General features: G+C 37.6%; 1 protein-coding gene across 2 annotated transcripts; it reads left to right on the top strand.

Moving 5' to 3' along the window:
• The first annotated feature begins 1,656 nt into the window (after window positions 1-1,656).
• On the top strand, window positions 1,657-27,726 carry LOC127845271 (b(0,+)-type amino acid transporter 1-like). 2 transcript variants are annotated; one of them, XM_052376102.1, is made up of 14 exons: window positions 1,657-1,804; window positions 4,308-4,494; window positions 7,428-7,529; window positions 9,710-9,837; window positions 12,847-12,985; window positions 13,791-13,916; window positions 17,838-17,937; window positions 19,891-19,935; window positions 21,448-21,571; window positions 22,299-22,402; window positions 23,025-23,121; window positions 23,854-24,003; window positions 24,683-24,851; window positions 25,303-27,726. In XM_052376102.1, exons 2-14 carry the CDS (start codon window positions 4,311-4,313, stop codon window positions 25,359-25,361), a joined length of 1,527 nt encoding a protein of 508 aa, XP_052232062.1. In that variant the 5' UTR covers window positions 1,657-1,804; window positions 4,308-4,310; the 3' UTR covers window positions 25,362-27,726. The 2 variants fall into 2 exon arrangements, with proteins under 2 accessions (XP_052232062.1, XP_052232061.1); XM_052376101.1 differs by lacking the exon at window positions 1,657-1,804 and adding an exon at window positions 1,923-2,045.
• Window positions 27,727-27,909: the final 183 nt, after the last annotated feature.

Raw genomic sequence — 27,909 nt, forward strand, 5'->3', positions numbered from 1 at the left:
ATGTTGACAGGAATATGGAAGTTAGTACTAAATATGAGAACATAGCCTTTAAGTACAAACGTTCTCGCGCTGGCAATCCTCTGTAAATAAAGGGTGCACGCACAAACTGTATTGGTTTCGAGATTGCGTGTAAAACTGTTCTATCTATTAAGACATAAAATTGTTTCATGCTGAACACGCAGTAAAACAGTGTTACAAAGACGCGGACATGTTTCCAATGTTCTGGTCGTATGCTCAAATCCGCATATGGGATAAATGAAGTGTATTCATTCTGACCTAGCCGCGGGAAATTTTATTTAAATTTTATTGGACAGTTACAAAGGTCAGGTAAGGTGAAAAGCTGGCGTATACAGCTACGCCGAAAAAACTAACCGAAAACACAGAAGAATAGTAATACGATATCAAACACGGAAAGATCTAGTATCGATAGAAAGCGGTAAAATGATAGTAAATTTATCTTAAACCAATATGCTAATAAAACAGCCTGTAAACACTGGCTCTACGTCATTTATTTATTAAAATTGAGCCAAAGCAAGCCAATAACCGAGAGGGGGCAGAACATTTGCAAATATAACGTATAAGTTCATAAGAATGTTTGATAATGATATATTCCAATTCCACTTTTTAACAATCGGATAATGTAATTCCGAGTGGGAATGCGTCTACTTAATTCACAAATAGGTACAGTAGCTAAGCGAAAATTACTATATACGTTGACAAATTTTAAAGTATACCACCCATTATAGTCCACACGTTCTTCGTTAACCGACCATCAATCTACTAGTATATACATTGATATGTGAAGAAATGTTATTTGTAAGGAAGCAAGTTTGTCCGATTTTTTAACAGTCATTTGAATTGTATAACCAAAATATGACACAGCTTTTAACTTTTAATTATTATTCTTTTAATTATTTATTTGCTAAAGTCGCCCTCAGAAATAACAATAGTTCCATTTTCCACCAAAAAGATCGCGAGTCAGTGTTTTCAGACTGTGTACTAGTAGTTTACTAGTATTGCAAGTGGGTCGTGTGCCGAATTTAAACTCCCGCCGTATGTAATCTCCTCCGGGTACCCTGGCTTCCTCCCTCAGCAACTTAATCGGGAGTCAATTAAGTGAGTTAGGCAGAGCTGCAAGGACCAACTCCTGGTACTCTTGCAAAGTTTCCTCGGGCGCGGAAAGACCTTACACACTTTGAAATAAACTGCTGCTTTTTAGTTTCACTGTGAAATGGAAAAGGTGATTACCGGAAAACAATGATTGGCCTGTGCTCTCAACAACAAATAGAACGCTGACGACTAATCTTTTCCAGAGTGCTATACTTCAATGCCATTGGCTTACACAATAGCAAACAACTTAAGTGCACTCAGCGCTTTGATTTTTTTTTTGATGCAGACGAGTTAAGTGTTTAACAGAGAGAAGTCAGCGGACTTATTATTGTTATTATTAAAATTATTACGGTTAGCGACAATTTCGTGACGGCGCTTTTCTATAACCTTCTATTTTCGCTTCTTCCTTTTACAACTAGTGGCTTTATCAGCTCAATCTATTATGCTATTGCATCATCACTCGGAGTTCATTGCATCATCGCTCGGAGTTCATGACCAACCGCCGGAAAAATCCGCTTTTTTTTGGTGTGTACCGCTTCGCTCATCAGAAAGCTGGCGCACTTTTGTCGATAAATGACGTGAGAGAGTGGTATTCACACGCTTGTGTACAAAGTTAAAAGGGTTAACGTGGAATACTATATACCAGTGGGACGTAGTTGTAATTTTACTCAGCTTATGCTTTCAATTGAAACCGGTGTGTATGGTTTAGTGTTGGTTTTGTATATATGTGGGGGTAGCTATATGTTGTATATACAGACGGCTATATTATTCGACGAAGGATATGAATTGTTTACAAATTAACGCAGTGAGATGAGAGCTTCGTATACTACTGGTGTAGTAGTGAAGTGCTAACTCGTATGGGAATTGGTTGTGAAATCCTAGGAAATAATCAGAACGGACAATCGACAAAGGAAAACAATAACGGAGATTTTAGCGTATCTACTTTGTTTTAATATTAGTATATTTTTACTGTAAATGAATCGAATGTTACAATGGTAGCGCCCACGTGCCACTGACACGTGTGAATACTACAATATGTCTGCATCAGCATGAGTCATTTTGCGTTTTTCTGTATAACTCTAGCGAATTATAACGTTTAAATGTGGGATTATTTAACGTACCTCAACTATTTCTTCTTAAATGCTTTATATTTGACATAGATCTACGTACGACGACCCGGGGGTTCAATAGCTGGGAGTTGGATAATTGCACCCAACACCTCAATCACTTAAGGCGACCCCGTGTACATTTACATATGTGTTTCATTCCTTATTAATTATATTACCACTATCAAATGCTGAATTTGTTAATATTATTAGTCTTAAAGGGAGTGCACATTAGCATGATAATGGAACTCATTCGGAATTTAATTCTTAAATGTCGTTCAAATGATACACCTCAATTACAGACGGTACATCAATCAAGAGCCAAAAACTACCTGAACCAACAACAACAATTGGCATGCACTCTTATACAGCTATTCAATCTTATGATTATGCAGATCAAACACATGTTTCGATGATTTACATTTGGTAAAACGAAACCATATGTCGCCTGCCGTTTACTTCCTAATGTTAAAATTCTTCATGTCCTGAGGGAAGTAAAATATTTTAAAATTTGACTTGACTTAACCCATTTATGCCTAGTGGACTCTCCCATCCTTATAAATCGGATCAATTTATTTCCAAAATTAGGGATGTCTAGTATATTTATTTCTATATTTAGAATTTTTCTTACAGAAATTCTGTTAAGCAAACAGCGCAGACCCTGATGAGACGCCGCATCATGCGGCGTCTCGTCTGGGTCTACGCTGTTTGCCAAGGCCTTTTTTCTAGACGTTAGGCATAAATGAGTTAACTTACCTTTATACGTCTCTATGCATTAGATGTGGTACAAAATATTAACTTTTATGAGACGATATGTCGACAACAAGAAGCACATGGTTACCGTCAAGGCCAAGGCCATACTTTTATGTTTAAGGTTAAAATGCAGAACGTTATTGTGAAACACGGACTTGTCCGCTCAATGGCCTTACCTTATATTGAAGGACTTAAAAAATACATTGATAAATGTTTCACCTGTATAAGCCAGTGTATTTCACACCGGATCCGTTTGTCACGGTCATAGGTAGATGTCAAACGTCTGACTTCAAGCTTTTGTTTTGTAGAAATGAGTCTTGTTGTCTCTTAAACTAAATTTAAGGATATTGATACAAACTGACAGAAATGTAAAACTGCATGTGACACAAGGACCACCTGACTACCGTAAAGGTCAGTCTTGGAGATCAAAACTCAAAATGCAGCACGTTTGTCATGGGGCTACCGATATTGTGATTTTGACGTTCCATGTATTAACTAGCGTCGGATATGATATTGGTTTAACCTTTTTTTAGTAGGACGCCGACTACGGGATCGTAAGGTCCCAGCGGCTATAATTGTCTTGTATGACGTAAAGATTGGTCTTGTTTGGGCTTTCAGATACTTGCAACGGTTCTCCGCTTGGTCTTGTATTTGAGCGGTAACTATATCTTAGCGCTAGGTATCAAGTTAAGGTGCGAACTGTTACTGATTGTGATGAAATAAATAGGTTTTCAAAGAAAGGGTGGGTCTGACGACTTTCTATTTAATGAAACATTGTGTCGTCAATGAAATTATTGTTAAGTCGTCATGTATCCCTAAAGTCGTCATAGTACGTGTGAGGGATTAATGATAATGTTCCGTGGCTGCATATTGCTCAGAGTGTAAATGGATCCAAATGACCCAGTGACCAGCTTGTTTATGTAAAATCGGCCTAAGATGTATTTGTATTTCAACATCAGCCTATAAAACTGACATTTAAATTAAAGATTTGTACGAACGTCCGTTATAGTTACACCACAATCTGTATCATCCATATATTCCGAGACAAACACTGGCAAGTGAGTGATTACCTGCTTTCTAATTCATTATACATCGTTAACTTAAATTCTTCGACTGCGTTTGCCATTTCAAAGACCTATAAAATATTTATAGGTCTTTGGCCATTTTTAGGATGCTTCCTTCTCGTTTTGTAATGAAACGTATCGAATGTTGAGCGTAAAGTTATCGTATCTCGTAGCGAAAAAATAAGTGGGTACAACCTTTCGTGTGCGTGTGCGTAATTAGCCAGAGCGTTCTTACTAAAAGGCCTTACGTTTAACAATTAATTATTATTGTTAGTGGATGTCCCCTAACCCCGTGACTGGATACACTGCCTCAATGCCCGACAACAAGGCGCCCTCTGCTGTATCGGAGGAGCCCCCAGAAGCAGCGGAAGAGTCTTTGGTAAAAAATGGCGACAGCGGTGGACTCAAGAAATCCGTTGGGCTCGTTTCCGGTACCGCCATGATCGTGGGCACAATGATAGGTAAATACTATTTTCGTTGGCTAGCAATGTTCTGCGTTAAGTGTCATCCAAGATAAGCCCGCGGACTGTGTAGTCCACACAGGCTAATTAGTGGCGTCAGTATCGGCCCAAACTAGATTTATGCTGAGAAAACACTTCCTTTACATGAACAATTCCTTAAAAGTGGAAAGCGTCGGCAGGGTCTCCGATTATCCTTTGCGGACTGCAAGGTTAATCGGGCGTCATGCACTTTACGCACATGCATCAATCCCCTTTTAGGCTAGACTATATTTTGTGTGTGATGGCTATTCAAGGCATTCAAGACAATACACATTCGTAGCTTCTTATTGTTTCATAAAGCAAACTTAACATGCGGAACTTCAAAATAATGTTAAATAATGTGTTCATTACTTTTTCAAATAAAAGGATTGACCAAATGGAGTGTACAATTAACATATAATGAATACTTATGGCGTGTCAAAGGTTGCAAAATTGAATATTTCAATGTTTGTGTTGCATAGTTGTATATATATGGAATGGTATGCGGCTTGTTTTTCCCAGTCGGGAAATGTACTGATACCGCGCCAATTAGGTAATATAAGCGCGAAAAACTTTGAAAGCGGGAAAATTCGCGTCGTGAAATCTTTAGATTTATATTGGAATAATCGGTGTATTTAATTGCTTGATATTTAATTTCACAAACTTAATCTTCTTTTAACTGCTTTTTTAGCTCACCTGAGCACAACGTGCTCATGGTGAGCTTTTGTGATCGCTTTTTGTCCGTCGTGCGTCGTCCGTCGTGCGTCGTGCGCCGTCTGCATTTGCCTTGTTAACTCTCTAGAGGCATCATTTATTGTCCAATCTTCATGAAATTTGGTCAGAAGATTTGTCTCAGTGATATCTTGGATATGGCTATATGTGGCTAGTAAAATCTTGTTAACACTCTTGAGGCCACATTTATTGTCTGATCTTCATGAAACTTGGACGAGTTCGAAAATGATGCCGGTTGGTTGAAAAATATGGCCGCCAGGGGGCGGGGCATTTTACCTTATATGGCTATAGTTAAACCTTGTTAACACTCTATAGGCCACATTTATTTTCCGATCTTCATGAAACTTGCTCAGAAGATTTGTCCCAATTATATCTTGGATGAGTTTGAAAATGTTTACCTTTGCTTGAAAAACATGGCTGCCAAGGGGCGGGACATTTTTCCTTATATGGCTATATATGGCTATTGTAAAATCTTGTTTACACTCTAGAGGCCAACTTTATTGTCCGATCTTCATGAAACTTGGTCAGAAGATTCATCCCAATAATATCTTGGACGAGTTCGAAAATGATGCTGGTTGGTTGAAAAACATGGCCGCCAGAGGGCTGGGCATTTTTCCTTTTATGGCTATAGTAAAACCTTGTTAACACTCTAGAGGCCACATTTATTTTCCGATCTTCATGAAACTTGCTCAGAAGATTTGTCCCAAAGATATCTTAGATGAGTTAAAGAAATGGTAACATTTGCTTGATAAACATGGCTTCCAATGGGTGGGGCATTTTTCCTTATATGGCTATATATGGCTACAGTAAAATCTTGTTAACACTCTAGTGGCCACATTTATCGTCCAATCTTCATGAAACTTGGTCAGAAGATTCATCCCAATAATATCTTGGATGAGGTCGAAAATTGGCCGGTTGGTTAGAAAACATGGCCGCCAAGTGGCGGGGCATTTTCCCCAATATAGCTATAGTAAAACCTTGTTAACACTCTAGAGGCCACATTTATTTTTCAATATTCATGAAACTTGGTCAGAAGATTTGTCCCAATGATATCTTAAATGAGTTTGAAAATGGTAACCTTTGCTTGAAAAACATGGCTGCCAAGGGGCGGGGCATTTTTACTTATATGGCTCTATTTGGCTATAGTAAAATTTTGTTAACACTATAGAGGCCACATTTATTGTCCAATCTTCATGAAACTTGGTCAAAAGATTCATCCTAATAATAACCTGGACGTGTTTAAAAATGATGTTGGTTGAAAAACATGGCCGCCAGGGGGGGCGGGGCATTTTTCCTTATATGGCTATAGTAAAACCTTGTTAACACTCTAAAGGCCACATTTATTTTCCGATCTTCATGAAACTTGGTCAGAAGATTTGTCCTAATGATATCTTGGATGAGTACGAAAATGGTTTTGGTTTCTTAAAAAACATGGCCACCAGGGGGCGGGGCATTTTTCCTTATAAGGCTATACATGTATATGGCTTTTGTAAAATCTTGTTAACACTCTAGAGGCCACATTTATTGTCCAATCTTCCTGACATATGGTCAGAAGATTTGTCTTATTGATATCTTGGATGATTCGAAAATGGTTACGTTTGCTTGAAAAACATGGCCGCTAAGGGGCGGGGCTTTTTTCCTTATATGGCTATATATGGCTCTAGTAAAATCTTGTTAACACTCTAGAGGCCACATTTACTGTCCGATCTTCATGAAACTTGGTCAGAAGATTCATCCCAATAATATCTTGGACGAATTCAAAAATGATGCCGGTTGGTTGAAAAACATGGCCACCACAATTTTCATTATATGCCTATAGTAAAACCTTTTTAATACTCTAGAGGTCACATTTATCTTCCGATCATCATGAAACTTGGTCAGAAGATTTGTCCCAATGATATCTTGGATAAGTTCGAAAATTGTAAGTTCGAAAATGTTAAGTATGCATAAATAACAACATGTGTTGGACTTAACCATGAAAACGTGACATTTGTGAAGATATATATTTGAATTATGCTACGTTCGACACGCCATAAATAACAGTACACACGACAAAGCCAAACCATGTCCGTAAGTTAATAATCTAATTAATAATGTTACATATAGTCGTTGTATCTAGTTGAACTACAATGTTGCATTACAAGTTTCGTTGTCTGTAGTTGACCTACAATGTTTTACTACAGGTTCCGGTATCTTCATCTCACCCAAGGGCGTTTTGGAGGGCACGGGGTCAGTAGGGTTCAGTCTCATTATCTGGACAGCGTGCGGCGTCCTCTCAACTCTAGGTAAATGCTACCATGGTTACGGGAACGATATAACATTAAGTTCAAATCTATTGATGAGCTTTATTGGATCGAGTGCCTAAGGCTTAAAAAGAGGTGCAGCTTTCTCTCGAGTAGGTTTTCATGATAGAACCAATAATTGGTGTCTTTGGGAGTTTAATGGACCCAGTCAGTTGTGATCACACCCCTGACCACCCGTCGCAAGGTGGGCATCATATCCACCACGCCTTTAAGTTGTTTATCATTATCATGCGGTCCGCCTTCGGTTTTGAAAATTCGTGCAATGACGTATACGAATACGTGTTTGTTAATATTACGGATTTTAAGATTCGAATACGTGTTTGTTAATATTACGGATTTTAAGTATTCGAATACGTTTTTGTTAATATTACGGATTTTAAGTATTCGAATACGTGTTTGTTTATATTACGGATTTTAAGTATTTGATATAACCCAGGTAGAACCGGACTCGGTCCTGTTAAATCTTTCACGTTTTGGTAAATTGACAAAATTCAAAAAAGGTTGTTTCAGAATCGCAAATTTTCGTTTTAGTTATGATATTTGTGAGGAAACAGTAAAACTGAACATTTACCATGGTCAAATATAGCCATTATATGCATCTTTTGACGATTTAAAAGCCTGAAAATTATAAAGCGTTGCAACGCGAAACGATTGAATAATTTGGAGAGTTCTGTTGTTGTCGTTTAATTTTGTGAAACTACGAAGATTGCTTATATTAAGTATAAAAAACATCTATACTCATACATGCTTGGCAGGATGGCCGAGCGATCTAATTGGTTTTTACTCCAGGACTCCGGGGGTCACTGGTTCGAGCCTTAGTGCGATCTACCTTTTTTTCCTTTTATTAATTGTATTCTTTATTTTTTACTGGAGGTTTTTAGATCAAATGTTTACATTTATCAATATAAAGCATTTAATCACAAACTTCAAAACATGCCAAAATCTGTGAAAAGGCCCCTTTAAATAACGCCAGGCTTTCATCATTATTAGCATAACTGAAGATGCTTCAGATTTGTAAAGTTATTTCAATGTGGTTCAACGTTTTCATGACGAAGCAAACGGAAAAGATTAATTTGTTTTGTAGCCCATATATGGATAGTGTCCTTTGTCATGATTATCACCTAAGATGTCTTCAACATCAGTTTATTTTTATCTGTTTTGAACAAAAACTTGTCTGATAATTCGCAAATGAGAAATGTACTTTTTTATGCACTACATTAATAACAACATGTTATCAAATACTAAGCCGATAAGAAATGCAATTTTAATATGCCCGAACAATGATCGCAGCGTGTTATCATTCGTGCTCTAGATAAAAGTCAAAAGTTAATTCACTCCGCGAGTTGTTCATCGTTATATAGAGAATATTGTGTGAGTTTTGGATAAAGATCAAGTTTATCATGCGAGGCTTAGAACCGATGTAGCGCGAGGCTTGCCGAGCGCTAACATGGTTCGTGCCGAGCATGATAAACTTGATCTTTATCCAAAACTCACATAATATTCTATTTATCCTATTATTTTGTGGTCGTTTATCGTTCAAAAAGAGTAAATATACTTTAAAATTCAAAGAAACAGCGCTGGCTTTCCAAGTTGACTCCGAAGTGTTTGTTTACTTCAACGTCATCATTTGCTATGACGTCACATTGAAACATATAGTGTTCTTAAGATAGAGATCGGAAAACCATGGTCTAAAAATAGCGATAGTATAAAGGTAAAATTTATACGATCGTTGTTATACTATCGATTTTCATCTGGAAATAGGATAAATGCACGTTTGGCTATATGTAATGTGACGGCAATGAAACTAATAGGGACTCATGTAATTTGTTTGCCTTTTCATATTTTAATCATAAATGATTCAGCAGATATATGAAATGGTTTATTTTCCATGGAGAAGAGAAACATAAACAGAGGGAGTGAAATCCTTTTACATATTACTGAAATGGACGAATAAAAAATATTCATTGGCATAAAAATATGTTTGTCGTAGTGTGATAAAACTTATACCATCACTGGGGATGGAGACAACTTGCTCACTCTCACTCGATAATAGATATTGAACAAATGTCATCTTTTTTTCTATGCATGATATTGCTCATTGCCACACTGAAAACCAACGGATATCTTTTATGTGATTATTTTGCTTCCCTCTTTCTTACCAGGTGCGTTGTCGTACGCTGAGCTGGGGACCAGTATACCTCGCTCTGGCGGCGAGCATGCGTACTTGATGTACGCGTTCGGTTCTGGTACTCGGCGCATTGGAACCGTCCTGGCCTTCATATACGACTGGGTATGTTGGCAGAGTATCGAACATAAAAGAAAAGGGGTTGACTTTGTGTCCGCTCTGCGATCCGCACTAAGGGAGTATTCTAAAGAGTGTCTCTATCGACAACAAGAACTAGACGTTCACACGATCGGGCTGAAATAAAAAGGGTTTAAGTAACACTGCAACTTCCAGATGAGACATCACTTATTTAAACCCGCTCGTTCCGCGAAATTCTATTCTGAATATGCAGGACGAATCGCACAAAACAGCACAGCAATACATGCGAAAAGAAAGTAACACAAGAAATGTGCAGAACATGCGCAAAAAATACAGTTAACACATGGGCAATGCCAAACAGGACATGCGAAATACAACACAACACGAAAAATGAGCTAAAGAATGCAACACAAACATGCGCAAGTCAACATATCGCATGCGCACAACTGTACAACAAACATGCACTAAACTACAGAACATAAAAATATGCGTATTTCAACTTACGCAAAAACATGCGCAATGCAACAGAAAACAGTACATTCATAGACCAAAACATGCTCAAAACAAAGCAACACAACACAGGTCTTGTGAAAAACAGTGCAACACAACTCATGCGTAAAAAACACACAACAAACCATGTGGAGAAAACACAACTCCAAACATGCCCAATAACATAGCACTAAACCTGTGCAAACCAAGTCAACACAAAAAATGCGCAAAACAACACGACTCAAAACGCACGTGCATCAAACAGCCCAACACAAATCATGCGCAAAACAACACGACACAAAACGTGCATCCAACTGTACAACACAAATCATGCTTCACGACACAAACAATACGACACCAAAACATTAAGTCAACCCTTATTAAAGAAGTGTGATTAGTACATTTGACCACAGGCAGCAGTATCATAAATTTGCCCCCCTCCGGGACCCTACCCCCCCCCCCCCGGGACCCTACCCCCCCCCCCCCCCGAGCTTACCCCAGGGGTTCCAGATTGTTAAATGTACACCTAGTGTGTATGGTTTGACTTTTTAACAACGAATATTGACAAAAATATACAGTTTTAAAAAATAACCCTCGTATAGGTATTATATATAATACATATACGAGGGTTATTTTTTCAAACTGTGTATTTTTGTCAATATTCGTTGTTGAAAAGGCAAACCATACGCAATAGGTGTACATTTAACAATCTGGAACCCCTGGGTAAGCTCGGGGGGAGGGGGGGTAGGGTCCCGGGGGGTGGGGGCAAATTTATGATACTGCTGCCTGTGCATTTGACAGGTAGTCCTAAATAGCGCAACTTCCCTAACGTATGTATTTCACCACTGGACGTGTCAGTTATTCTCTTAAGCTTTATATCCAGAGGGGAAGCGGACAACGACAACGAGTGAGACATGGTAAAATTTGCATAAGATTGAATTTACTACAGTAAGGGTCAAATACTCGATTCATCTCATATCAATATACACTCCGTGGTGGAGCCCTAATTATGTCATCCCGCTAAGAAATGTTGCACCGAGTTAAGTCGAGATATTGAGTGAATATTACTATGAAATAAACGCCAGTAACTTTCTTGCTAATATGGCTGGAAAGTGAGGGGAATTAAAAAAATAATACAAGTTATTAAAGGATATAAAACGGAGAAAAATACCGGCCCCGGCATGGACGTCGCCATCTTGACTATCACGTGATTTCCCCCTCTGTATATATGCGCGTACTTTCGCAATTATCTGACGTCCTATCTCTCAATACGACTTTGCGAACTGTGGTGGGCGGAAGAAAGACCTAGTTTGATAACGTTTGAGTTGTGTTCTTGTTTCCGACCTATTTAACATAACCCGAGCGGATGTCGAACTTTTTGACGGCCTTGTAGATTTTAATACTATAAATGGAACATTATAGTGTCAAGTATGTTTATATCGCATTTCTATATGGACTTTGTGTTTTGGCCCAGAAAACGAACGATTTAAGCTTGCAGCGACAAATGATGCTTATCTGTGTACTTTATTTAATATTACATTATATATTTAGAATGGCGTCCTATCCGCTCAAATAAAAAATTGGCAACAAGCATTTAGCAGTGACATACCAATTTTATGCGACTGATACTTTTGGAATAAAAAACACAAAATGGGCAAATTAAGCGCCGACCATGCTTGACGTCGTAGAGTCGGAATTCGTTCACATACAAAATACAACCATGGCTCAAACTCGTTTACTATTCCTTCCATGACTGAATAGCATACAAAAGTAACCATGATTATCTCTTTATTACACTCCTTACCAAACATTTTGTTTCGATTTCTTCTATAGTTTTCACAACTTGCAATTAAAAATGTATGTTTGACTCGATGGGCATATTCATTGTATGTCGGTATGTATTTAACTAATTACTATATACAATAAAAATTACAATATAATTATGTATTTTCCAGATAGGGATTTTTCATTGTATCCGTATTTTACTCATTTTTATAAAATATAAAACTGTAATATTTCTCTTTTTATTATATCTTTATTTTTTATCTAAGTCCTTACATTTACATTTCAAAAAGTGGCAAGGTCCCCGTGGCGTTGTGGACACGATGACCGCTTAGCCACCGGGTAGTTACGGGTTAGATCCCCACTGTGAGAGCGTTCTTTAGATCTCCCCTATAGACGCCATGTACCCGTTCTAGTCCGAGGAAATGAACTCAAGAGCGTTTCAAATAAGTGGCTAGAATTTCAAATGCAATCGAGATAAAATAAATTGATTTAACCCATTTATGCATAGTGGACTCTCCTAACCCTCTAAATTGGATCAATTTATTTCCAAAATTAGGGATGTCTAATATATTTATTTCTTAATTTATAATATTTCTTACAGAAATTCCTTTAAGCAAACAGCGCAGACCCTGATGAGACACAGCATCATGCGACGTCTCATCTGGGTCTACGCTGTTTGCCAAGGCCTTTTTCTAGACGTTAGGCATAAATGGGTTAAACTGAACTAAATAAAAAAGTTATTACCACGTATGTCTCTCCTAGATGGGTATCTTCATCCTGCGACCGATCATGTTCAGTGTGATGTGCCTCTCTCTGGGGACCTACACGGTGAAACCGTTCTTCCCGACATGCGTCGAGCCGCCGGAAATGCCCGTCAAGCTGGTCACCGTGCTTGCCATGTGTACGTATACCGAGTAACCGACTTCCGGTTTATTACTACGTTAAATGAACTTGTTTGGCAAAATTACAATTAAAAAATTAAGATTAAAAAAAGAATGTATGCATTATACTTAAGATACTCAAGAATGCAAAATAACAGTCCTGCTTACGCTAAAGATTGTAAACTACAATGAAACTTCAATAGCTTTCATGTTTTATGTCTGTGTTATTATAATTATTTAACAATATTCAAAATGTTACAGTTTGGTTATTATGTTTTTAAATACATTTAACAAAAAAATACAAAAGTATGTGGACTAGCCCGTTATTAAAAAGCTACTTGCTTTATCTATAGCGTGATATTGAACACAGTTATAATGTGTAATATTAAATAAACGGTATGTTTTAGAAAAAATCGTATCGTTATAAAAGTTCGAAAAGGTCAAGTTTTTCAATGTTTCGATCATTGCGTCTAGTTTTTTCACCACTTTGGAATTGGGGCCAGGGCCCTTCCGATTGGGAAAAAACGCGCCGTTTTTGCTAAAATTGTGAACTTTTTGTCATGTTTTTTGTTTGCGAACAAAAACTTAAATTTAAAATGCAAGTGTTTTCAATATAAGTTTTACAGAGTTTCAATATATTATGCTGAATAAGAAAATGACCCGAATGTTGCAGTTTATGCAAAATAAAAATGTTTCGAAACCTACACTTGGAAATTCTAGGCAGTCATTTTGGAAAAATTATTCTTTTTGAGACTGGGAAAGGGGCCGAATTCTTCCCTAAATTTGACCATAAAACACAACAACACTTGTTTCATATGCTTCTAGTGCTGTTGGCCGCAATTAACATCTACAGCGTGAAGATGGCTACCTCCCTTCAGAACATCACCACCGTCACGAAACTGATCGCCATCATGATCGTCACCATCGGGGGCATCTATAAAATAGCCTCAGGTAAGAGTCACCATCGGGGGAATCTATAAAGTAGCCTCAGATAAGAGTCACCATCGGTGGCATCTATAAAATAGCCTCAGGTAAGAGTCACCATCGGGGGAATCTATAAAATAGCATCAGGTAAAGAGTCACCATCGGGGGGGGGGCATCTATAAAATAGCCTTAGGTAAGAGTCACCATCGGTGGCATCTATAAAATAGCCTCAGGTAAAGAGTCACCATCGGTGGCATTTATAAAATAGCCTCGGGTGAGAGTCACCATCGGTGGCATCTATAAAATAGCCTCAGGTAAGAGTCACCATCGGTGGCATCTATAAAATAGCCTCAGGTAAAAAGTCACTATCGGGGTTATCTATAAAATAGCATCAGGTAAAGAGTCACCATCGGTGTTACCTATAAAATAGCCTCAGGTAAGAGTCACCATCGGGGGCTTCTAAAATAGCCTCAGTAAAAAAGTCGCCATCGGGAAAATCTATAAAATAGCCTCAGGTAAGAGTCACCATCGGTAACATCTATAAAATAGCCTTGTAAAAGAGTCGCCAGCGGGGGAATCTATAAAATAGCCTCAGGTAAGTCACAATCGGGGGCATCTATAAAATAGCTTCAGTATAAGGGTCGCCATCGGGGGAATCTATAAAATAGCCTCAGGTAAGAGTTGCAATCGATGTCATCTATAAAAAAAGCCTCAGGTAAGAGTCACCATCGGCGGCATCTATAAAATAGCCTCAGGTAAGAATCACCTTTGGGGTTATCTATAAACAAGCCTCAGATAAGAATCACCATCGGTGGCATCTATACAAAAGCCTCAGGTAAGTTTCACCATCGGGTCATCTATAAAATAGCCTCAGGTAAAAGTCACCATCGGGGGCATCTATAAAAGAGCCTCAGGTAAGAGTCACCATCGGGTCCTTTATAAAATAGCCTCAGGTAAAGAGTCGCCATCGGGGCCTATATAAAATAGCCTCAGGAAAGAGTCACCATCGGGGCCTCTATAAAAAAAGCCTTAGGTAAAAGTCACTATCGGGGTTATCTATAAAATAGCCTCGGGTAAGAGTCACCATCGGGGCCTCTATATAATAGCCTCAGGTAAAGAGTCGCCATCGGGGGAATCTATAAAATAGCCTCAATTAAAGAGTCGCAATCGGGGGAATATATAAAATAGCCTCAGGTAAGAGTCACCATCGATGTCATCTATAAAAAAAGCCTCAGGTAAGAGTCACTATCGGGGAATCTATAAAATAGCCTCAATTAAATAGTCGCAATCGGGGGAATATATAAAATAGCCTCAGGTAAGAGTCACCATCGATGTCATCTATAAAAAAGCCTCAGGTAAGAGTCACCATCGGGGGCATCTATAAAATAGCCTCAGGTAAGAGTCACCATCTGGGGCATCTATAAAATAGCCTCAGGTAAAGAATCACCATCGGTGGCATCTATAAAATAGCCTCAGGTAAGAGTCACCATCGGGGGCATCTATAAAATAGCCTCAGGTAAGAGTCACCATCGGGGCCTTTATAAAATAGCCTCAGGTAAGAGTCACCATCTGGGGAATCTATAAAATAGCCTTAGGTAAGAGTCACCATCGATGGCATCTATAAAATAGCCTCAGGTAAGGGTCACCATCGGGGCCTCTATAAAATAGCCTCAGGTAAGAGTTACCATCGGGGCCTCTATAAAAAATAGCCTCAGGTTAAGAGTCACCATCGGGGTTATCTATAAAATAGCCTCAGGTAAGGGTCACCATCGGGGACATCTATAATATAGCCTCAGATAAGAGTCACCATCGATGGCATCTATAAAATAGCCTCAGGGTAAGAGTCACCATCAGGGCAACTAGCCGCAGGTAAGAGTCACCATCGGGGTTATCTATAAAATAGCCTCAGGTAAAGAGTCACCATCAGGGTCATCTATAAAATAGCCTCAGGTAAGAGTCACCATCGGTGGAATCTATAAAATAGTCTCAGGTAAAGAGTCACCATCAGGGCGACTATAAAATAGCCTCAGGTAAGAGTCACCATCGGGACATCTATAAAATAGCATCAGGTAAAGAGTCACCATCGGGGTTATCTATAAAATAGCCTCAGGTAAGAGACATCATCAGTGGCAACTATATAATAGCCTCAGGGAAGGGTCACCATCGGGGGAATCTATAAAATAGCCTCAGGTAAGAGTCACCATCAGGGTTATCTATTAAATAGCCTCAGGTAAGGGTCACAATCGGTGGCAACTATAAAATAGCCTCAGGGAAAAGTCGAGGACATATTGATGTAGTTATTGGTATACGTGCTTCTCCGAGTTTGCTTTGAGGTCCCCATACCGGACCTACCCCCCCCCCCCCCCCCCCCGACACACAACATAAAACGACATCAAAATTGCAAATCTTCCATTTGAAGATAAATAGCCTGAAATAGCAGATATATAAATCATTCGGTCCGACTTTCTTGAGTCTAGTTATTAAAATAGGTAGGAGGGCTGGGACACACTCGGGGTCACACATAATGCAGCTTCAGGCGCGGAAGGACTTCGTAAATTTCGAAAAACACACACGTCAAGGTCTTTTAGTAAAGCGCTTGCCTCAAGTCGGAGGTCGGATGTAAGTGCTCGCGCAACAACATACGTAACAAATTGTTTGGCTTTTGCTTCACGACCCGAGGCTATATAAGACAACCTTAGGACGATTTGTTGTGTTATCCGAAATGGCCTCAACTAGGTGTTGCAGGAAGGTTCCTAACGAATATTGCTTGTGTTGAGACGTTAAAGCGATTTATATTGAACGTCCACTATTTAAGATCCCGGAAGGAGTTTGTTGTTTAGGTGAGAAGCGTTAAGATTGGATACACAAATGAATGGTAACAAATCTTAAATAAGATTTGAGACACACCGAGTAAGTGTTCGTTCTAATTTAGAGGCGCGGAGCAAAATGGATGATTAAGCTATGTGAGTGTTGTTCTTAATATGTGTTATGGAATAACAACAGGTTGAAGTACAATAGTTAAAAACACGAGACTTCGATCTTCTTACACTTAACCACTTAGTCAGCGTAGCCATAGGTTAACACACTAGACTATGAGTGAAGTGGCGTCACATTGCCGCACGTTTTTTCCGCGTTGGCTGTAGAGTCGTTGTATTTTGGTCACTTGGCATCAGTAAAGCAGCACGTGCTATGAAATTCTCTTCCAACTGCTGATGATTCGAACTGAGATTACGTTACGTGGCGAGAGTTGCAATTATCAAATCTCAACTACATACCATTACCCACGTTATCAGTTCCCTACGGAATACCGTTAGGTCCATCGTGGTTGCACATTAAAATTCAGAGGGCGAGAACGCGAAAGTACGATGGCGACAATACGCTGACGACATTGCAACAATACGATGGCGACTATTCGATAGTGCGATGACGAGAATGCGAGAAAGCGATAGTACGATGACGACAATGCGACAGTGCGACAATACGATGGCGACAGTGCGATAGTACGATGGCGACAATGCGATAGTCATATCGTACTGCCGCCATCGTACTATCGCATTGTCGCCATCGTATTGTCGCACTGTCGACATCGCATAGTCGCCATCGTACTATCGCGTTCTCGCATTCTGGATTTTAATGTGTAACCACGATGGTCCTAACGGTATTCCGTAGTTTCCAGTAGAACACTGTTTGATTCCAACATCAGCAACACGACTATAAATGGTGCATGAGTCGCGATCTGGGAAAACTTGGCTTAATGCATTTGCGTAAAGTGTCGCCCAGATTAGGCTCTGCCGTTGAGAAGAAATTCCTATTAAACGGACAAATTTCATATAAGCGGAAAGTGTCGTTCCTAATTAGCCTGGGCGAACTGCACAGGCTAATGTGGGACGAAACTTTACGCATATGCATTTAGCCCAATTTTTCCAAAACACGGCTCGTTTTCTGCAGGTCAGACGCAGTATATCGGCGAAGGTTTTGAGGACACAAGAGAGGACCCGTCCCTCATTGCCATCGCGTTCTATAATGGTTTGTGGGCCTACGACGGCTGGTAAGTGCATGACCATTAGGCGCATCCCGCGTTCATTCGAACATGGTTTTATGCCCCCGGAACGATAGATCGGGGGTATATTGTTTTTGGCCTGTCTGTCTGTCTGTCTTTCTTTCTTTCTGTCAGTCATTTTGTCATTCAGTCCCAAAACTTTAACCTTACAGTAAAGTTTTGCAATAACTTTTGAAATATTGAACATAGCAACTTGATATTTGGCATGCATGTGTATCTCATGGAGCTGCACATTTTGAGTGGTGAAAGGTCAAGGTCATCCTTCAAGGTCAAAGGTAAAAAAAAAGAAGAAAAAACGGCGCATTAGGGGGCATTGTGTTTCTGACAAACACATCTCTTGTTTTTTGTTGCCGGTGGGAGAGTTGCTTAGAAAACTCTAGTATTCATGATTGAGTTTCCGTGTCCTATGCCGCACGGAAATTCAATCAATCAGCGGCGAATTAAATCATTAACATGCTGTAGACCACATCAGAAAGCCATGCTACGAAGTTGAATGAATAGGAATATTTAAATTTGTAATTTCAAAATAAATAAAATTGGATTTTGGCACAGAAACGTTGCGAATGAATGTATTTCTCAATTACATATTATTCTATGATTTGCTTAAGCAGTGTTCCGAAAACTGAACTCTGTGGTATTTTTAAACAAGCCTGTAAAGTCTATATAAGCTATTGTTTTTATATGCTGTTTTGAGAATTTACACAATTCAAAATGTTGATGCTTTTGTTTTGAAGTACGCAACAGATTACCGTCGCATGCTTAACTTTTCACGAGCAGTACACGTTTTCAATACTTTAAAATGATTCGTATGAACAACAATTTGAAAGAGCAGGAAAACTGACTTAATGACAAATATTACTATAATATTTTACTTTAAAACTTAAATGATACAAGATTTAGTCAAATATTAATAAAAAAGATCAAAGATATATTACAAAACATGTAAAATGTTATTTAAGTTGAACATCAATAAAATCGGGACGTGGAATACAAAAAAAATACAACGATATCATAAACTAGTCTCCCTATGAAGATGAGTCACATGTTAGCTCTGAGGGTGAAATCACGTTACAAACAAGATGGCAACGTCCATCCCGAGACATGTAATTTTCACCGTCTTATATTCTTTATTACTGGTATTACTTGCTTAAATACCGCTCACTTTCCAGCCATAACAGCAAGAAAGTGTTTAGCGTTTTGTTTCCCGCTAAGAGAGTTCCCAACGAGTAAAGTCGATATATAGAGCGAATATTAATATTTTGCGTACCTCTACCAGAACAAATACATGTATATCACTACGCATGGTTACATTTGTTAGATTTTAAGCGCTTTTAAGACTGAATTAAAATTATTGTTAAGGTTATTAGATCTATTTATGTTAAATGTCACGTTGAAAAAATCAAATGGGATAAATAGAATACTAGGATTAGCGTTGAATTAGGCTCGCGCTTCCGGCAATCTAAGCCTCGCAACATAAACTTCTCTGTATTCAACGCTAACCTACTATTCTTTATATATGAACGCTAATCACTTTTTGCCGATATGGCTGGAAAGTGAGCGTCATTTTAACGATTAATAAAATCAATAAAGGGTATAAAACGGCGACAATACATGTCTCGACATAAACATCGCAATCTTGTTTGTCACGTGATTACCCCTTATGTAGATTCCTCTGTTAAGTACTACACGGATGCAAACAGATATGATTGAGCGGTAAACGAATAAAACAGTCGACAGCAAATTTATTAAATGTTAACCCCGTAAACGCATTCGCAGAAAAATTATAAGCATTTGATATCAATCGATTTTTTTTGACAAAGTGCGAAGTCCGTATTATATTGAAACCTATATTTTTAAAATCCCAGCTAATGCTCTTTTGTGTCACTATATTATGATTTTGTTATTGATATTGCAAGTATAATGTGTGTTTTTTAATTTCAGGAATAACCTTAATTTTATAACAGAGGAGCTTAAACAACCCGAAAAGTAAGTGGAGATACATAACATAAGTATTGAAAATTAAGTGGTTGCGTAGTAAATTTGTTGTCTGCTTAGCGACCAGCAGGAGGTCCCGGGTTCGATCGCACTTGTGGAGTGTTTTCAAAATTACTTGAGCAACTAAGTGCTGATTCTTTCCAGTAAACAGGCTCGAGTGCTTTATTAATAGCAATTCAACTTAGATAAATAGTTTAATACCAAAACTGGTGTTAAAGGGACATTTTCACATAAGTTAGCATGTATTGAAGTTTGTCGTTAAATGCTTTAATTTGATAAAAGCAAACATTGGAACTAAATAACTACGGTAAAAAATACGATTGGAAAATAAAACAAGTATTCCCCCAACTGGGCTTGAACCACCGACCCCTGGAGTAAAGGTCTTTCATTTAAAGGGATCTTTTCACGCTTTGGTAAATTGACAAAATTGAAAAAAAGTTGTTTCAGATTCGTAAGTTTTCGTTTTAGTTATGATATTTGTGAGGAAACAGTAATACTGAACATTAACCATGCTCTAATATAGCCATTATATGCATCTTTTGACGATTTTAAAACCTAAAAATTATAAAGCGTTGCAACGCGAAACGATTGAATAATTTGGAGAGTTCTGTTTTTGTCGTTAAATTTTGTGAAACTACGAAGATTGCTTATATAAGGTATAAAATACGTCAAAAATGTGTACTCGGCGGAATAGCTCAGTAGGCTAAAGCGTTTTTACTTCAGGACTCTGGCAGGACTCCAGGGGTCACTGGTTCGAAATCTGCTCCGGGCAATGTTCTTTTCCTTTTTTTATTTTTTTTTCTTGATTTTTTACTGGAGCTTTTACGATCCAATGTTTACATTTATCAATATAAAGCATTTAATGAATAAGTTAAAAAAAAAATGCCAAAATCTGTGAAAAGGCCCCTTTAAACCATTCGGCCATCCTTAGAGTATTGTATTTTATACTTTATAACAGAACTCCTCTTAATGGCACAACATTTAATCGTATCAACATAACTTTCCAAAATATTTAATCGTTTCGCGTTTGTAACGCTTTATAATTTTCAGGTTTTTAAATCGTCAAAAGAATCATGAAATGGATATTTTAGAGTATGGTAAATGTTAAGTATTACTGTTTCGCGCAAATAATATTACCACGACGAAAATGTGCATATCTGAAACAATTATTTTTTCTATTATGTCAAGTTACCAAAACGTGTGAAAAGGTCCTTTAAAGCTTTTGTGCAAAATGTGCATGCTCTGTATTATTGCACTGTGTCTTAATGTGGCAACCTGTCACTTTCCTCAAATGACGGACATTTATAATATTGTAAGAACGATCTCCTGCTGATGCAACTGGTGTTTCATTTGATATCGGTTTTCGGTTTATATTTGAATATACATGTACATCAATTAGAAGGATTATAGCAACGTTGAAAATGGATATGTATTCCAAGGCAGAAAACAGTTTAGCAACCATTATCTACGGCGGCCCAACACATGTCATCTATGTTACCCTAGGAACCTTCCAAGGGCCATAATGCTTGGCATCCCGCTGACGACAGTTGCGTACGTACTCGCGAACGTGGGGTTTATGGCCGTCATGTCCAAGGAGGAAATCCTCATTTCCCGCATTGTGGCAGTGGTGAGTCCCCGTTGTAGTTACACATTCAAATCTGCCGCGTTCTGAGATAACTGGGCTTAATGCATGTGCGTAAAGTGTCGTCCCAGATTAGCATGTGCAGTCCGCACAGGCTAATCAGGGACGACACTTTCCACTTTTATGGTATTTTTCGTTTAAAGGAAGTCTCTTCTACACGAAAATCGATATAAGGCGGAAAGTTTCGTCCCCGATTAGCCTGTGCGGACTGCACACGCATTAAGCCCAGGTTTCTCAGAACAAGGCTCATATAGTCGTGTGTATGATATAGCGTTTGGGATAGATATACAGATATTCGTAACACAACATACAATGCAAATGACTGTTACTTTAAAATTATAGTCGTGGTTACATTTTTGAAACGGTTAATTACCGCGGTTGTTATGTATTTATTATTGTTTATTATTTGTTTTAATCATAATTGAAACTTTTATTGATCATATCTCTATAATTGTTACAAACTATTTAAATTTCAAGCGAGGGCATTTTGGTCAATAACATCGATAAATTTAGGTATAATATCACCAAAGCACTGACGACATACGTATTAACTTCACCGTTAAGTCCATGAAAATACTTGTTTTTAAAGACAAAATATTGACGAATGTATCTTGTTAACAAACACAAACATTACGATGCAATCAACGTTGGCAGCGAGTACATAACCGTTTTGTATAATCAGCTACTGGGACTCCCGATATTTGCCTTTCAGCGCTGGGCGGGCCACATGTTGGGTGTTATGGCTTGGGTCATGCCCGTCTTTGTCGTGCTGTCCTGCCTCGGCTCAGCCAACGGCACAATATTCGCTACGGGCAGGTAAGTCGAGTTTATGTCATAGCGCCCGTGGTATGGAATACATAGCCACACCTACATTGGTTACGCCCAACACACATCGTCCATAGTGTTTGTTTTAAGAATATTAACTATATTTATATATTACAAATCAAATTCAACTAGTAAAAAGGTCAACGCTTTTTAAATAGACTTAGTTATATCAGTGATTGGATGACGTTTTTTTTATGGTGAACACAATGCATGTAGCAGCAGAATCTTATATATTTACTGCAAATCCCTCGATCACATGGTTGAAAGGCGTGGATATATATTTCTGGTAACTTCAGGTCCAGCTTTTGTCGAATCAGGACTTTATGACACAATTTAATGGTCCATGTAGGCTCTCACCAGAAATGATGGTAGGCTGCGACCAAACAGTACTAAAGATTACTAGTTTAGCCAATACTCAATCGCATACCCGATTAGCTGTACAAAGTAGCATTTAAAGTATCCCATCGGAATGTTACAGTGCAAACAGGTTGCCAAACGAAGCTCGAATGATAAAAAGTTAAGCTTCTTCTATCACCTTTGCTCAAAGTAATGTTCTCATTTTCGTACATTGAAGCATGTTTAATTAAACATTGTGCTATAACGGATGTTTCAGACTGTGTTACGCCTCCGCTCGCGACGGCCATTTCCCAAGTATTCTCTCCTACATTCAGGTCAAACGCCGCACCCCCATGCCGTCCATATTATTTACAGTAAGTGATTGAACTAATTCACTCTTAATTTGCTTTTACCGTTTGTTAGGTCATTGTACTGAAATAAATTCTCGTAGAAATTGATCGTGCACTTATACAAGTTTTATGGTTGATAATAGGGACTGATATTGGGCAAGAAAATAACGTTTCACAAAGATAATTATTATTTACTTGATAATTTCAGTTCTTACTCACTGGATTACTCAGTTCTGATTTACTGTATTACTAAGTTCTGATTTACTGGATTACTCAGTTCTGATTCACAGTATTACTTAGTTCTGATTTACTGTATTACTAAGTTCTGATGTACTGTATTACTTAGTTCTGATTCACTGCATTACTTAGTTCTGATGCACAGTATTACTTAGTTCTGAATCCCAGTATTACTTAGGTCTGATTCACTGTATTACTTAGTTCTAATTCACAGTTTTACTTAGTTCTGACTCACTGAATTACTAAACATGTCATTATCGCCCAAATCAAAGCTAAAATTTAAATTTCGAATCCGACGTTAACATGAAGAAAATACAATTATGTCCAATGTATAGCTTAAAACTCATAACTGTAACATGATTCATTTCAATTCAACTGCACATTCAGATTTTATTATAAAAACAGAAAAAAGTGAGATAATACAATAATTCTCTAATTGTGTTAAGAAAACAAAACAATTTCCATTTCGTGGTTTAGAAATTAGGAGTTTTGAGTAAATAAAGATTCAATGCGTTTCAGCTAATCATTTCCATTCTGACCATAATACCGTCCGACCTGAGCACGCTGATCGACTTCTACAGTTTCTGTATGTGGCTCAGCTACGGCGCCACCATGGTAGCGCTTCTGTACCTGCGATACAAAGAACCAAACCTGCACCGCCCATACAAGGTAACGCATATTCCGCGAAACCTGTCAAACAGTCAGAAAAAATGACAATAATAAACGCTGACAAACATTTCGACATTTTCAGACACGACTTGTGACAAATAATCAGAGGAGTTTACAATTCAAGTCATGAACATGTAACAATAATGCTAGTCAAGCAGATGAAACAAACCTCTGACAAGATTCACAACTAAAATCAGACCATGCTTCCGACAGGTCCAAATGTCTGACTAGATTAAAACCAAATCTGGCGTTTCTTCTTACAGGTCCAAATGGAGACTAGATTCAAATCAAATTGGGCTATGCTTCTTACAGGTCCAAATGTCTTACTAGATTAAACCCAAATCGGGCAAGCTTCTTACAGGTCCAAATGTCTGACTAGATTAAATTTAAATCGGGCAATGTGTCCTACTGAATTGTTTGCGGATTCTTGTAATGGTTCTGGTGTGATTGACATTAAGCCCCATTTTTAAATGATGATATGGTAACTCATGCAAGGATTTCATTCAAATATTTGTAAACTTGTACACCATAAGTCTAGTATTTAATTCAAAGCTATAACATGTTATCTCGGTTCTGCTGAGTTTCGGTTAAGTCGATAACCATGCTTTAATAACATAGTAGATAAAACAAACATGTCGCAGGCGAACACAATTATAATGCTGTGTTTTGACTCTACCAGGTTCCGATATTTATACCCGTGATCGTGCTCATCATGTCGGTGTACCTAGTAGTGTCGCCAATCATCCAGACCGGAAGGGTGACCTTCTTCTACGCCATACTCTTCATCATTTCCGGCCTCTTCGTCTACTTCCCGTTCGTCTACTACAAGTTGAAGGTCCCGAAGACCGGTAGGAAGTACATTTTGTATAGTAAATTATTTTCAAAAGAGAACCTGGAGTCTCTTAAGTTTAACCTTATTAATTATCTCTATTCCATAGAAAGCCTTAAGCTAATCTGAAACGCTCTCGACATTAAAGTAATAAGAACAACCAGTACTTGGTGTTTATAAGAAATCTAAAGAACGCTCCCACAGTGGGGATCGAACCTATGACCTCCCGATCGTTAGGCGGACACCATATCCACCACACACCTGCGACCTGTCACTAGAGTCTCTTTCAGCACCTAAAAAAGAATAAAAGTATAAACATTTACATGGCAAAGATGAAGATGAAGATCTTAAATGGGAAAATTATATGACGTTTTTAATGCATATATTTTTTATTGTTTTATAAGTAGTCATTTTATTCGATATTGTATATAATGTCGAGTAGTGTATAATTATAATATCGTTGTTTACAGACGCTGTCTACCGATTTTTCCAAATCATGTTTCAAGTGGCCCCTCCCCACCACGATTGAATTCGTCTGCCTTTGGAACCCACAGATCATGCGTCAAGCTAGCTTTTGGTGAACCGAAAAATGTAATATTAACATGTATTTATAGTAACGCATGTGTTACTATTAATAGTAACAGTTTTGACACTTCATGTTTTTATAGCAACGCGCATTATTACACAAGCTATCACGACCAGATTACCACGAAAAATCGTAATGTGCGTTTCGATTACACTGAAATAATTTTATGGAAGAAAAATAACTTCTTAATCTAAGATAATAACAACCAAACTTCATCTATGTTGTCTGCAGGGAATTAATTTTCATGTGTGGGGTTGAATTCTACGACAGAAGGCTTGCAATTACCACGAGCGTACATCTACAGAATGGTCTACATGAATGCATTCAATTGTAACATTAATTATTAAAAATTAATTGAAAATAATGAATGTATGCGCGTTCATATCTTGACAAACAACACGTATATTGACATTTGTATACCTATTTGTGTTCTGTATTTTTGAATGGCACACACATACCTTACAAGCATTTTCGAAAACACACTGTTTATATTCCGATGTAAATACATTAATAAAAAAGGATAGCGTATTTGAGTGCCCAAGGGTTCCAATGATGCTTTACAGCTCAGATATTGTCAAATGCTATCATTTGTCACGTGTTTGTGCTATCATTTGTCATGTGTTTTTGCATCAAATGACACGTTTACATGCACATGTTGTTAAATGAAAGCTATGGTTGAAGGAACGTTTATATTGCATGCGCGTGTATTTGAGAATCATGTTCATGTCAATATTTTTGGAGACATACCATTAACTTAAATCAAACTATGCATGTCTCTTGTTCCCTGGCTATGCAAGAAATAATTAAAAAATTCAAATGGGGATACACATACCTGGGCCATTTTAAATTCGTTTTTCTCCGTGTTTGTGACATTTTTAGCATTATTCATTTTGCTGTACTTTGAAAGTTGCTTCTTTAAATGTTGATAATTGTTCTACATGTTAATTGATATACATTGTGTAAATGTATGTGTTGCACTATATTTGCATGTCATAATCAAGGTTGAGTTAATAGTGCGATTTTGTTTTTGTGACACTGGTCAATTTTGTGCCTTTTATGTGGCAATGGCTAATCATGTGTTCCGAATGTCGAAATGCAATATTATGTGTTCTGTATGTGGCACTGGCCTATTGTATGTTGCCATGGCCCATCCTGTGTTTTGCTGATGCCCTTTGCTTATTATGTGCTGTTGTTGCGGTCACAAATGTACAATTTGCAATTATATGGATAATAATACCATTGCATTGCTTTATGTGCAGCCTTATGTTATATACGAGTCATTCTGTGTTGCGAGATGATTCATGTAAGTGTGTTTTCTTTTAAAACATCAGGGTAGATATGCGCAAGATCTTAAAGTTTGGCATTATTTATATACATGTATTTGAACTCATTTATTTACCCCCATCGAATCGAAAATAACTTCATTGAGTACATCGGCAACAAACTATTACTTACAAGTTTATTTTTTTTAGAAAATGTATTTATCAAGAATACAGACTTCATGTTTTACTTAACAAACTTTTGCATTGAACTTCATTGTATTTCTGATTAATTTTTTTTTCTGAAACGGATTTTCAAATGTTTTAGTTTAAGCATTGTATTGCACTAAATTGGATTTCTCTTTTTCTTTATATGTTTGGAATGCATTCTATTGTATTTCTCAAATTGTTTATTTCATTGTTTACTTGTTGGAAGATATATGCTTTCTCTAATTACTGTATATGTTTTCTCTTATTACTGTATATGTTTTCTCTAATTACTGTATATTACTGTTTTTTTTCATGTTTTGCTTCAAATTATCATGCACTTAATGCTTCTCACAAAGGTGCTTATTTATGTATCACTTCATAACATGGTATTGTACGTGTTTTTATTTCTCTACACTGTACAACAAACTCGGTTTTTGCTTTACTGCATTGTCGATTAGTTATTAAATGTTTATTTGACGTCAATAAACACGTTTTATACATGTTTTAACAGAGAGATATATCGCACATATTTTTTTATATTGCAGAACTTCTATTCAAAATAAAAATACGTGTATTTTAATTTGCGGGTGATCTTGTTGTTAGATTTTAATGGGGATATTGCTTAGTCAAATTTATTATATATATAACAAGCATACATTTAAACTGTGTTCATTTCTTTCTATATATTTGTGATGGTGTTATGGATTTTATTTTAACTTTACATTGTAAAATACCATTCAAGTTGAAAAAAAAATTTAGAAAGGAAAATAATTAAGTTCAAATATATAATACTTTCGTACATAACGAGATGAACAATGTCATTAAAAATATAAAACATCGTTCAATTTTAAAGTGTTTATTTTATATTTGCTCCCAGTTTATCCAGCCATTTGACACATATTGACGAGTACTTAGGGGGTGAAGAACACAACCTTGATGGCATAAATGGTCCAAAGTGCAAGACAGCTGTATTACTATAGTTAGGCAATGGAATAAGTCGGTCTATATGGATGCCATATTTA

Source organism: Dreissena polymorpha, chromosome 9, assembly GCF_020536995.1.
Source record: "Dreissena polymorpha isolate Duluth1 chromosome 9, UMN_Dpol_1.0, whole genome shotgun sequence".
Lineage (NCBI taxonomy): Eukaryota > Metazoa > Mollusca > Bivalvia > Myida > Dreissenidae > Dreissena > Dreissena polymorpha.

Excerpts from the sequence above, each read along its gene's own strand:
- LOC127845271 (XM_052376101.1), top strand. The coding sequence starts at position 1,968 with ATGGGAATTGGTTGTGAAATCCTAGGAAATAATCAGAACGGACAATCG. Across the intron at positions 2,046-4,307 it reads ACAATAACGGAGATTTTAGC|TGGATGTCCCCTAACCCCGT; the intron begins GTATCTACTTTG and ends TATTATTGTTAG. Across the intron at positions 13,917-17,837 it reads CATCTATAAAATAGCCTCAG|GTCAGACGCAGTATATCGGC; the intron begins GTAAGAGTCACC and ends CGTTTTCTGCAG.